We start from the raw sequence: 12,675 nt of genomic DNA, 5'->3' as shown, positions 1-12,675 counted from the left end.
GTGTGTGTGTGTGTGTGCGGTACCTGTTGAAGGCTGCCTGGTTCTCGGCCAGTGTGTGTTGCTCCTCGGCTCCAGATCGATAATAATCATACACAGCTTTGGGAAGAACTTTTCTGGCTTCAACCTCAAAGTCAGACACACACACACGCTGACCGGACATTTTCACCACCGTCTCTCTCTCTCTCTCTCTCACTCACACACACAGTGTGTGTGTTTATGTCTCAGGGTACCCTCAGGTGTGTAATCATTAACCAGTCAGCAGGGGGAGTGTCTGCTCCACTTCATGCAAACACGTTTCTCTAATCGTCTGATATGTAAAGGGACAGTTCACGTTTTTCCCCAGAGGTCCCTGTAACAAAGTCGATTAAAAAATTAAAAAAAAACAATATTTTCCCAGAAGCTCCTGCTTCATTCACGGACCTTTAACCAGGTTTGTTAAATTATAATGAAATCATGAGTGATCAAAGTGTCAGTGGAGGAGCAGTTACTGTATATCTGCAGAGCTTCTCAAACGCTGGCCCCTGGACCAGGATTGGGCCACAGGTCATTCAGTATCAGGCCTCAAGGAGAATGTTTTTTTTAAACATGTGTTTAACAATGTTTAATTAAAAAAAAAAAAAGACCAGATTGTCATCACTGATTTAAATCTACAGACACCAGTGAACGTTCAAACTCCACATCATGAGGCCACAGTGCTAACCACTGCACCACCATGTGGTTTAATCCTATTAATTCCTCTAATCATCACGTAATGTAATGTAAAAAATAAAAAAAATAGGACACCTTCTCTAAGTTCCATGTTTATTTGGCATTCAACAAAATCCACTAAAAGCTTCAAGAATTAACAGTTTGCACCTTCACCAAAAACATAATAATTCCCACTAAAAATGTAAAACTAGAACGTCAGGACTTAATAAAATACAAGCAGTGAGAGAAGAGGTGAGGTGAAGTCAACAGAGAGTAAAAGGAGGCAGGAGTGACGCCACCCGGCAGCCGTGTGACCACAGGCCCGCACCTCCAGCAGGTGGAGATGAGGAGTCACACCGAGGCCACTCCTCCTGCTCCTCCGCCTTCACAGAACCTGTGGTCCGGATCCACACGACCAAAAACAAAGTCCACGTCACCCCCTTCGTCACTTCTCACGTAAAGTTCAGTTTCAATAAGATTCATTTCTGCGGCCGTTTCTCCCGACCCCACGTTGGGTCGGGTGAAGGAGTCAAGAATGATGTCCAACCACCGTTCTCCTCACTTCCTCCTCAGCCCCGTCGCCTGCGGCCGTTCAGAATCACAACAAGGAAAAGGTCATGAAAAAAGTGTGGCTACGTGAACGCATTGTTCATCCCAGTGTCCCCTCCCCCCCCGTGAAGTCCCACCCACAGCCCGTCGGCCGTGTGCTTCGGGGGGGAAACGCTCATCACTTCCTGCTTCCACCTGGTCTCAGGTGACGGTTGGATCAACGACAGGAAACAGTGATGATTATGGGAACAACTTGATAGTGAGCTATGCAGGTGAGGGGGGAAGGCGTCACCAAGTTGAGGGGGAGGAGGCCTTCGCCTTCCTTCCCCCCCTCCCCACCCGGCGCCGCTTTGCTCGGTCAAACCCCAAAAAGGGAGGCGGGGCCCGCAGACCCACTAAGCGTGGTGTTAGCTGGATCGCCGGTGGTTGGGGGAGTGTGGATGCAGCGATGCTTCGAGATCGCCGCCCCAGTCTGGGTGCCCAGGAGAGCGGGAGGGCAGACCAAGAAATCCGCTTCCCGTTTCCTCTCCCCAGTGTGGCCCGGTGCTGCTGTTTCCGACACCCCAGATCCGCTGGACTCTGGTGGATCCCCAAGCCTTTGCTGGATCACAGACATGAAAGCAAGACGGTGCTCACACCCAGGCGGTCCAGCCCTCGTACAGCTGGGCCAGGTTGTCCATGTTGGTGGCCTCCTTGATGACCAAGTCCACCTGCGGGAAAACAGCGGCCCGTGACTCCAGCAATCATTTAACAAGGTCAACCTGAAGGTCAAGCGTCAGTGTGTTTGTGTGTGTGTGTGTGTGCTGGTACCTGCTCGGCCACACTCAACCTCCTGTTGGGGTCGATGTCCCTCCCCTCCAGCTTGGCCTTCACTCTCTTCCACACGCTGACTGCGTATGAGTTTCTCTCCTGAACAGCTGTAACACAAGGATTAAAAAAAAAACAAAACAGTTTCAGTCTGACATCAGAGCAGCAACACCTCTGTCGTCGTCAGGACCAAAACTGAACCCATGTCGTCGTCATCGTCAGGACCAAAACTGAACCCATCATTAACTCATTACCTCGTCCAGTTTTGGGGTCTCGTACAGCCCTCTTGGGGCTGGGGTTGAGGCCTCTGCTGTTGACCACCAGGGTGCTGGGCGGGGTGTCAGTGGGCGTTCCAAAGTTGCGTGGCAGACCCTTGCGTGCGTTCTGGGACATGGAGTCCGGCTGCGTCTTCACCCCGCTGCACCTCACAGCTGGACAGAGGACGAGAGGTCAAAGCGAGCGTCAGTCACATGATGTCGTGAATCTCAGGTCTAAACGACGACGCTCCCTGGTACCGAACAACTAGTTCTAAATGCTTTCCCGGTCTGTGATGACGTACCTGCTGCAAAGCTGGTCTGTGCTGCAGAAACAGGACTTCCACATTCACTCTCTCTGTCCGTCACCAGCGGGGACGCGAACCCGACCAGGCCGTTGTAGACGCTGCAGCAGAGCAAACAGGCAACATGGAAACAGAACACATTCAGGTCCGTGACATTTGACTCAACTGGACCAGACACTGCAGTACAGTGGGCTGTGAACCACATGGTAGGTGAGGGTTTGACCTTTCAGTGTGTGTGTGTGTTTCGTGCCAATACCTCTGGCTCTGAGAGTTCAGCTCCTTCAGCGTAGCAGGGATCTCCTCCAGCAGACCCAGCTGTTCCGGGTTGCGGTGCTGCCCACTGGCCTGGACAATGGTGAACAGCACCAGCTGGACGTTGTCCTGCCAGGCCTTGTACTCCAACAGGAAGTGACGCACGCTGCCCTCATACGCCACTTCTTCACCGTCCGCCAGAGCGGCCTCCTCGTCCTGGAGGACACAGAGACACCACGTGAGTTCAGACCGGGACACGGGTCACGTTCAGCCCACGTCAGAACTCCTCCTACCTTAGCCATGGCTCTCAGCAGGTGTTTGACGTCGGCCAACTGACGGTTGTGGTTGGACAGGATGGTTTTGATGGAGTCCACCAGGAGCTGCAGGGTCTCGCCGCAGGACTCCAGCTGCTGCTCTCGCTCCTCCTGACTCCTACGCGCCCCCCTCAGCTCCTCCTCCAGCAGCCTCTGGGCACAGCTCAGCCAATCAGAGCTGCCGATGGGTAGGTCAAGCATCGGACTCTGCGTGGACAGACGAGGTTATAGAAGGTTAAGTGATCTGAACCCGAACGTGTGGTGTTTTCCTGTTGAAGATGCGAGGCCCGTCCTCTGACCAGCAGAGGGGGACAGAGGACAACCTCACCAGTCTGTGCAGCAGCTGCAGCTCCAGTGGAGACACCGCGCTGTTGAACTGAGCAGCGTAGGTGCAGGTCTGCTGGCAGCGCTTCAGCAGCTCAAACAGAGCAGCGTCCATGTTGAGAGCCTCGGGAGAGCGAGTCCGCAGGCCTTCAAAGTTCAGGATGGTGGAGCACAAGAAGGTGACCTGAGGAAGGGTCGGCCGGAAAAGGTCACCAAGTGGTAAAACCACAGAATTACAGGATTATTTTAGTGGTAAAAAAAAACCATCCTGAAATTATAGGATTATTCTACTGAAAAAAACAAAGAATTACAAAAATATTTTAGTAATAAAACAAAGAATTAAAGGATTATTTTATTTTAAAAAAACAGAATTAGAGGATTATTTTACTGGTAAAAAAACTACAGGAATTATAGGATTATTCTACTGGAAAAAAAACAAATAATTACAGAAATATTTTAGTAATAAAACAAAGAATTAAAGGATTATTTTATTTAAAAAACTACAGGAATTATAGGATTATTCTATTGGGAAAAAAAACAGAATTACAAGAATATATTAGTAATAAAAACCACAGAATGACAGGATTATTTCAGTGGTAAAAACCTGGTCATTTGTCATAAGGTCCGGGTTACCTGACTGGTGCGCTGGTTCTCTCGAGCCACCAGCCCTCGTTTGTCCCTGATGGTCATCTCAAAGTCCTGCAGGACTGGAGCCAGTGCTGGGTTGGCTCCTCCAGCCCACTTCAGACGCTGTTCAATGCTGGCTTCCAGAGACGCCAACTTCTCCTGAACACAGCAGTCACACACATTATTGTATATCCTCTCCTGTACATTGACCAGGTAGTTAATAGTCATTTCTGGGTAAAGGGGAGTCTCTGGTGGCAGGATGATGAACTGATGACGTTCTCACCTGTATGGACACCACCGCTCCCTCGTCCTGACTCAGCCTGTACAGCTTCTTCTTCATGTTGCTGAGGATGATGGAACGAGGAGGGATGCTCAGGCTGATGGGCTGGTTGTTGGGGCTGAGAACATCTTCATGCTGCCACTGAGAACACAAGCCACAGCACATGACATCCAAACTAAAAATAAAAAAAAGAAACCTAGAAAGTGTTTCTAAGAGTTGACCAAACAGTACCTGGAACATGACCATGTGCAGCTGGCTCCTCTGCAGACTGGCCTTCGCAGCCTCCAGGTTGTTGTCCAGCCTCCGCAGCAGGTCCAGCTTCTTCCAGGCTGTGTCGTAGGAGGAGGCTAAAACCGTGGCTCTGTTCAGCAGCAGCTGAGTGACGCGGCCTGAGGCCAGGCTCTGCTCCACCGCCTTCTTACACAGCTCATCCAGGGACACCTGCGGGGAAGAGAACACGAGATGCTGTGGCTCCAAATATCTTCTAAGAGTATCTGACCAGAACCATCTCCTGCGGCCCTGCCCCTCGACTGACCCACAGTTCCTACCTGGCTCTCTGCACTGTAGTCTTTCGCCTCCACCTGGGTGACGACGTCGAGGCCGAGGGCAGACATGGTGGCACAGAGGGCCAGACCCAGGGCTTGGCTGGGCAAACCCATGAGCATCTGTCGTACAAACTCCGCCGTGAAGGCCCTGATTGGCCGGGTCATCTGCTCCTCGCTCACCACGGCCACACCCGACCCCGCTGAGGAGGGTCGCTGGTACAGGGGCTTCCCCAGGACGACCGGGCCGTTAGAGGGCAACAGTTCTTCAGAGGAGGGACAGGAACCTGGACACGAGACATGTACGTCTGTTTTTACACACATGCATACAAACATATTTACATACATAAGTGTTAATGTGTGATTAATTTATTTTTTTTACCAGACAGAGTCTGTGAGAAGGAGGAGCAGAGCCTGAAGAAGTCCTGGATGGTCTGCAGTCTCTTCAGAAAGAACACCTCCTCCATCAGCTGCCACTGGGCCAGGCTGTCAAACAGGTGGAGCTGAGCGGCCCCCGCCTCCCGCAGAACGTCAACCTTCCTCCAGGCCGAGGGAACCTCCAGAGAACTCAGCTGAGGAGCAGGAAGACGACAAACGTCACCACAAAAAAAACGAGCCTCAAGGCGTTGGATGTAAATCATTTGGACGTAAAACGACGACTTCTGTCAATGTTTCTAACATCATTTCACTGAGTAGTTTTCCCATTAGGAAAAATGTGGTTGACGTCACCACAGATTTCCACAAAGATGATGCAGCCTCATAAGATGAAAAGAGCTTTTTCTGACACAACTAAAAAAAAAAAAAACAAAAATCTCATTCATCATCCAAACCAGTGATGTCACAGATCCTCTCTGACCTTTTCTGCCAGTTGTCCGAAGGCCGTCTCCAGCTGGGTGAACATGCCGTCGAAGGCCACCAGCAACATCTGACCCGCGGACATCTTTGGCGTTTCCTGTGCGAGTCTGTCCATGCTGCGAGGCTGGATCAGCTCGGAGTACTGAGCACGCAGCATCCTGAGGACAGAAACATGTGTTACGGCCCTCGTCTTAGGACGTGTGTGTCGTGTGATGGTGTGTTTTCTAAAAAATAAACTAAAGTCTAAATTTTAAATTTTAAGGGTTGAAGTCTCATGCTCAGTGCAGTGGTTACCCAGAATGCTGCAGGTGGTGGTTCGTGTTTTCTAAAAAATAAACTCTAGTCTAAATTTTAAACTTTAAGGGTTGAACTCAGTCACATGCTCAGTGCGGTGGTTACCCAGAATGCTGCAGGTGGTGTTTACTACAGATGTTTACTCAGTAATGTGTCAAGAGCAGAGAGTGGAGAGAGAGTAAAGTCCAAACAAGCAGAGCCACAGAAGCACATGGACGAGTTACTTACTCTGCACAGTTGTTCTAGTTTTGATTTCCTCTAACATTAAACAAAAACTTAGTTTTGACTAAAAAAATTACAGTTGGAGCAAATGCTGAAAGGATTCTTATTCTCAAACATCGAATCTTTTAAGTCTCAGTCTTATGTCATTTGTGATTAGCTCCCTCTGTTGGTGCACAGGAGGAAAACCACCTCTGTCACAGCTGTGACCATCATCCCTGCAGCCACTGACCTGGAGATGTGGAAGAAGTGGTTTTGACCGTCGTGGTCCATGGCTGACGTGGCCTGCAGTCCGTCGATGAGGCCCTGAAGCCCCAGACCGTCCGAGCTCTGCTCCACCAGCTGCTCCAGCTCCGCCAACATGGCCTCCAGGGTGGGCTCTCCTTTAATCATACAGTGCAGAGCCTCTGGGAAGATGATCTGGCGAAAGTTGTTGTTGAGTTCCTGCAGTTACAGAAAAAAACACAGTTAAAAAAAACAAACAAAAAAAAAAAACAACTCCTCCTAGTGGTTACCCATCAGACTGCACCATCTCAGGTGGGCTACCTGTAGGCAGGTGTACACGGCGTTGGCCAGGTACACGGCCTGCGCCGTGGCCGAAGGAGCGTGCAGCTCCAGGTCATGTGGCAGGAGGGGGCAGCGCTGCAGCAGCGTGGTCAGGGCACTGATGTTTCCAATCATGCTGCAGAGTTCCTCCAGGAACCAGGCACCGTCTCGGGACGTCAACTCCAGCAGCTTCTCTCCAGCGCTGGCTGCCGCGGCCTCCATCACCAGGTTCCTCCTGAAGAGGGAATACAAGGCGGTGAGACTTTGTTTCACAGTAGACACGATGATGTCCCTTCTAAGCAGGTGACTGAGTGCCATCTAAAGCAAAATTTTGAATTGATTATCCTTGTTTATCATATTTTTAGGATCCAAATCAAGGTAGAATTTCCTAAGATCTCTACAAAAAAATGTCCAAGCTTTTACATTTTAAACATACAATCCTTCTAAAGCAGAATTCTCTCGACTGACAGAAGACAAGATGGGAGAAAATGCACATAAATGTGTTCGACCTGCAGAGAGTGCAGAGGGCGGAGGTGATGATCCCGGCCAGGCTGAGCGAGCCCTGCTCTCCGTTCTCCCGCAGGTAGACGGTGATGCAGCGTTCGATCTCCTGCAGCTGCTCCTCGCAGTCGGCGGCACTCGTGCCCTCGGTCTTCCGTCTGTCCGCCTGGTGCATCACGCATTCGTTGGCTTCGGCCACTTGGTGCTGCAGCGCCAGCTCCACACTGGACAGGAACTGGCACAGAGCCGAGGGAGCCTGAGGGGCAAACAGCACCTCGTACCTGCAGGGGGCGCAGAGGGGTCATTTGTGGACATTAAAAAAAAAAATAAAATGAATTAAAATGTGGCAGCCACTTACTGTCTGTACATGAGCTGACAGTGCTCCACCGTCATGTCCCTCAGCAGTTCCTCCAACCACGTCTTCCACTGGTGGACGCGGTGGAGCAGCAGGGTGGCTCGTGGGTAGAGCAGAGCCACCGTGGCGTAGCTGTGCAGCTGCTCCAGACATCCGTGAAGGGCCCCACGGCGCTGCTGCAGCAGAGAGCTCAGCTCCGCCTCCAGGCTCTCGCACTGGCTGATCAGGTGGGCCTGGCCGGCGTTCTGCAGAAAGGCCGTGGCTGGAACATAACTGGGAGGACCTGGAGTATGGAGACGTAAGAAAAGGAAAATAAAACAAACGAGGAGGATAGTCCGTGTTCATCTGCTGACTGAAGGTCCTGAGAACCTTACCCAGGTCTATGGGGCTGCTGATGTCCTGCAGCAGACTGGCCAGCTGCGTGGCCTCCAGGTTGGTGAAGGCTGCCTGGTACTGGGAGATCCACTGGTCCAGATCGGCCAGTTTGCTCTGAATGGCCTCCTGCACGGTGCGCTGTCGCGACTGCAGCTGGTTGTGTTCAGAATACCTGTAAAATACATTTGACAAATAAATACAGCCGTACTCTCTGTGTGTGTCTGTTTCTGGAGACATGAAGATATGTCTGTGAATGTTCAGACCTTTGCTCAAGGGTGAGGATGAGGTGGTCCGGATGGTTCTCCGCTCCGTCCAGGAAGTTGATCTCCTCCTGCAGTTTGCCTTGTAGCTTCTCCCCCTGACAGAGCAGCTCCTGCAGGACCAAGTACTCCCCTACTGCCTCCTCCACTTGGGGCAGCACTGACAGCATCTCGTCACGGTTCTTAAACCAGTTCACCTGTGCACAGGCCACATAGAATTTAAATTCACAAATCTGAAGACATTCAGAAATCTGCTTCATTCCTTTCATTCTCTGGACAGAGAAAAACACTCTGTTTTAATTGGACAGTTTTTGTTTCATCATCAAACTACCCCCGTGTGAGGAGACCACGGTGGTACCTTTATCTCAGCCACCCTGGAGGAGAAGAGGGAGCGTGTGATGTCTCTCTCCATCTCCCTCTTGCTCTGTTTGCTGTCGGCTTGTTGACCGCCGCCTCCGTACACGGCACCGGCGAAGCCCACCTCCCCACCAGCCGTCCAGTCCACCAGGGGATCGTAGACAAAGGCCTCCAGCAGGGTCAGCAGCGTCTCCCTTCCTCGACGCATCATTTGCACCACCTGAAACCACGGGCGCACACGTCAGCGGTTCTCATAGAACTTCCTGTTACACAGTCGTGTTACACTGTGGAGTGTGTGTGACGTTACCTGTTCACAGGACAGCCTGACTGAAACAACAGGCGTACACGTCAGCGGTTCTTATAGAACTTCCTGTTACACAATCGTGTTACACTGTGTGTGTGTGTGTGTGTGTGTGACACGTTACCTGTTCACAGGACAGCCTGAAGATACCCTCCACCCCACTGACCCCCAGAGCTGCCTCAATGTTGTGGGTCATCCTGAACGGAACTTTCTCTGGAACGCGCAGACTCTTGCCTGGTGACACACACACAAACATGATGTATATGACACACACACACACATCACATCACATCAAACCCACACTTTGTACCATGTTCACACACTAACCTTTTTCAAAACACACATTGTAGTCAATGTGCACCACCTCCCCGGCGGGCATGTCAATCAAGACATTGTTTGCCTGGTGACACACACGCAAACATGATGTATATGACACACACACACACATCACATCACATCAAACCCACACTTTGTACCATGTACACACACTAACCTTTTTCAAAACACACATTGTAGTCAATGTGCACCACCTCCCCGGTGGTCATGTCAATCAAGACATTGTCCAGGTGACGGTCTCCGAGGCCGATGATGTAACCGACCATGGACATCACAGCCGTGGACCTGGCGTAAGACTGAAACCACGAAGAAGAAACGGAGATCAACGTCAGGGTGTTGATGCACAGCGTACTGTACAGGTGAACGTGGTGCTGACGTGGTCACCCACCTGAGTGACTCTCCACCACTCGCTGGGGGTGGTGCAGGAACACCACAGCTCCTTGGCCAGCAGGTTGGAGGGCGTGGATTCCATCAACTCTTTCAGAACCTCCTTCATGACACCGAGAGGCCAGTCCCTCCGCGTTATGTCCAGACTCAGTCCGACAGCTTTCAGCGCTGGCCCGATGCGGCTGTAGTACAGCTCACTGGGACGTGGCACTGGGGGCACTGGGTGCTGCTGGAACGAGTCCTGGGCCTGGTCAAGAAAAAAAAAAAAAAAGTCCATTAAGAATTGAACAAGCTTGACTAGTTTGGGAACAACAGGAAGTCCTGGTGTAGAGCGTCATGCATGCAGTCGACCTGCAGGGGTCAGAGTTGAGGAGTTTGTACCTTCTGAGCTTGGAGCACAGCCTCCCTCTGCTGCCAGCGCTTGTAGAGTCCAAACAGAGGCGTAGCTCCATCCACCCACTGGATCAGACCAGAACGTGTACCGAGAGGAGTGACGGAGTAGTGACGGGCGTGGAAGTGGGGCTGCTCCTGCTGGTTGATCTTCGTGAACATGGTGTTGACAATGGACAGGAACTGCATGATGCGCTCATCCAGATGAAGATCCTCCAGACCTGAGACCAGACACAGAGTTTTATTGACTATTTAGGTACAGAGAAACGTGTCAGAGTGAGGTGCGACGGAATTAATTTTTTTTTAAGGTGACTTCATATGATTAGATAGAAAAAAAAGTACACTTAGCAACATCTAGTGGTGGATAAATATATATTAGTCTCTCTAAGCTAACAAAAAACACATGTAGCCTTTAATGTGTTCATTTTAAAAACCATAAAAGTAGAAAACCTAGAGACAGTGTACGACACCGTCACCTTCATCAGAAGCTAAATGTAGCTATAAAACACGTGAATGTTTGTGCTCTCCTACCTTTGAACAGGTATGGGTACTTCTTGCCGTCCGAGCCGAGGAAGAAGAGTTTCTTGGGTTTGGTCTTTGTGGGCAGGATGGTGATGGTGTTGCCTACGCTCTGGATGTTGACTGCGTCCGACGCCGACACCTCCCCTGGCAGAGCCATCTCTGTCTTCGACATAGAGAGCAGGCGGGGGCTGATCTCGTCCAGGTGAAGAAGGTAGCTGGCTCTCTTCTGAGCTCGCTGCTGCAGACTTATCATGATCTGGACCGATGACGAAAGTTGGATCAAGTTTAGAGAGAGAGAGATTTGGAAATCTTTAGCTGAACACGTCAATGACAAACACACACCTGTTTGAAGGGCAGCCAGCTGCTGGCAGGGTTTGCAGGGTTGGCGGGGTTCTTCAGACGCTCCAGGGCGGAGGTGATGGCATCACCGTACGTCTGCTGGAACCACGTCTCGTGTGGAGTCTCGGCCGGAGTCGCTGTGATGCTGCGAACGTGGTCCAGGGCAAAAACCATGGGACGCATCAGAGCCGAGTGCTTCTCACGCATGATGGCGATCTTTTCATCCCTGCGGCACAGTGACACAGTGTGTGTGACGTTTGTTAAACAGGAACAGGAACCAGTACCAGGAGAGAAGGAAACAAAAAACAACTCACCTTCTCAGTGTGTTGTTGTTCTGGACCCTCTTGACCTCGTCCTCCAGCTGCTGGATTCGGCGCAGGACGTGCATGTGCTGCTGCTGTAACACGCCCAGCCACAGTTCATCCCACAGTAGAGTCACTCGCCGCAGTTCAGCCACCAGCTGCTGGACCTGAACACGTGCACATACACAGAGTTTTATTTTAGACCACAACATTCGGCGCCAACAAACAAACAAAAACGTCTCCATCTCCGTGTCCCACCTGCAGCACCATGGTCGGGTTGGCCAAGGAGAGCTTCTCCACGATTTTGCTGTAGCAGTCCTGCATCATGGCCTGGTCCTGACTTGAGCAAATGGCCGTCAACTCATCTGGACCTCCTTCTTGCCCAACACCCTCTGACCGCTCCTCCTCCTCCTCCACATCCAGACCTTCTCCCTGCATGCTGCCCAGGAAGGTGGGCAGAGCTGAGGGCAACTTATTTCCTGTCAAGACATCATTCAACATTTGACTTGGTGAAGATGCCGTTCCACGTGAGGCAGATGTTTTAACAGATGATTGTGAGTGGACTGTACACACCTGCACTCTGAGCCTCCCCTCCTAGAGAGAGGGAGCCCACAATGGCCGGGTAGAGGATCAGATGAGGGGAGTCCTGGGCCACTCGGCACAGCAGGCTGCAAATGCTCTGTCGGATGTAGGCCTCCGGATGGTTGAGACGGGAGAAGAGCTGTGGAATGATGCCTGAGGAGGAAACACATCACACGCAAGGACTTTAAATTAAAAAAAACCATTTAAATCACAAACCAATTTTTAGATTTTAAAAAAACCATTTAAATCACAAACCAATTCAACAATTCAATTCGAATCCAGCGGTTTCCAAAGTAGGGGGGCAGGGCCCTCCTCAGGGGCAGAAAGCTATAAAAATGGTATTGAGTGAGTCCTCAAAATATTGTTGACTGACCCTAAATTTTCTAAACATTACGATTCAAACATAGACAGGGAGACACACCTCTCCAGGGTGCTGTTGGGGTGGAGGCCAAGCCCAGCTCCAGACCTTCCCGGAGTTCTCCAGCGTGTTTCACCAGCAGACGAAGGAGGCGCAGCGTGGCCATGACTATGACGTCATCATTGCTCTGTTTGCTGTTGTGACAGGACAGCAGAAGCTTCGGGTCGTCTTCGTCTATTGGAACCTAGAAGAGACAAAGTCAACAGAGTTGAAGACACCAGAGCTGAGGGTCTCCAGCAGTTGGACCCATTCTCCCACTCCTCACCTGTCCTGCGTTCAACTTGAGGAAGGTAAAATAGGCTTGGCACGAGACGCGGTACAGACCAAAGATGCGATCCACCACCCGTCTCCAGACTTGAATCAGGCCGTCAGTGACAGGCTGGGCCGCCCCCACC

The 12,675-nt window shown here is 51.1% G+C and overlaps 2 protein-coding genes across 2 annotated transcripts in view; both read right to left on the bottom strand.

Moving 5' to 3' along the window:
• Positions 1-213, bottom strand: part of hao1 (hydroxyacid oxidase (glycolate oxidase) 1) — a 4,876-nt gene extending 4,663 nt beyond the window's left edge. The window contains exon 1 of the mRNA XM_025064499.1: positions 24-213. Within this exon, the coding sequence (XP_024920267.1) occupies positions 24-160 (137 nt within the window). The 5' untranslated portion in view covers positions 161-213. The remainder of the gene's footprint in view (positions 1-23) is intronic.
• Positions 214-787: 574 nt separating this feature from the next.
• smg1 (SMG1 nonsense mediated mRNA decay associated PI3K related kinase) overlaps positions 788-12,675 on the bottom strand; it is a 39,737-nt gene continuing 27,849 nt past the window's right edge. Inside the window, exons 37-61 of the mRNA XM_008330518.2 lie at positions 10,649-10,895; positions 10,109-10,338; positions 9,729-9,974; positions 9,498-9,636; positions 9,129-9,238; positions 8,705-8,923; positions 8,350-8,543; positions 8,086-8,258; positions 7,715-7,994; positions 7,365-7,637; positions 6,856-7,090; positions 6,542-6,753; positions 5,798-5,954; positions 5,324-5,513; positions 4,948-5,228; positions 4,631-4,840; positions 4,403-4,540; positions 4,126-4,278; positions 3,497-3,676; positions 3,148-3,375; positions 2,859-3,070; positions 2,603-2,703; positions 2,298-2,474; positions 2,047-2,153; positions 788-1,946 (exon numbers count right to left, since the gene is read on the bottom strand). Coding sequence (XP_008328740.1) covers positions 1,869-1,946; positions 2,047-2,153; positions 2,298-2,474; positions 2,603-2,703; positions 2,859-3,070; positions 3,148-3,375; positions 3,497-3,676; positions 4,126-4,278; positions 4,403-4,540; positions 4,631-4,840; positions 4,948-5,228; positions 5,324-5,513; positions 5,798-5,954; positions 6,542-6,753; positions 6,856-7,090; positions 7,365-7,637; positions 7,715-7,994; positions 8,086-8,258; positions 8,350-8,543; positions 8,705-8,923; positions 9,129-9,238; positions 9,498-9,636; positions 9,729-9,974; positions 10,109-10,338; positions 10,649-10,895 — 4,770 coding nt within the window. The 3' untranslated portion in view covers positions 788-1,868. The remainder of the gene's footprint in view (positions 1,947-2,046; positions 2,154-2,297; positions 2,475-2,602; positions 2,704-2,858; positions 3,071-3,147; positions 3,376-3,496; positions 3,677-4,125; positions 4,279-4,402; positions 4,541-4,630; positions 4,841-4,947; positions 5,229-5,323; positions 5,514-5,797; positions 5,955-6,541; positions 6,754-6,855; positions 7,091-7,364; positions 7,638-7,714; positions 7,995-8,085; positions 8,259-8,349; positions 8,544-8,704; positions 8,924-9,128; positions 9,239-9,497; positions 9,637-9,728; positions 9,975-10,108; positions 10,339-10,648; positions 10,896-12,675) is intronic.

The sequence above is a fragment of the Cynoglossus semilaevis genome, chromosome 17 (genome assembly GCF_000523025.1).
Source record: "Cynoglossus semilaevis isolate Cse_v1.0 chromosome 17, Cse_v1.0, whole genome shotgun sequence".
Lineage (NCBI taxonomy): Eukaryota > Metazoa > Chordata > Actinopteri > Pleuronectiformes > Cynoglossidae > Cynoglossus > Cynoglossus semilaevis.
This window is presented reverse-complemented; position numbering and strand designations above follow the sequence as displayed.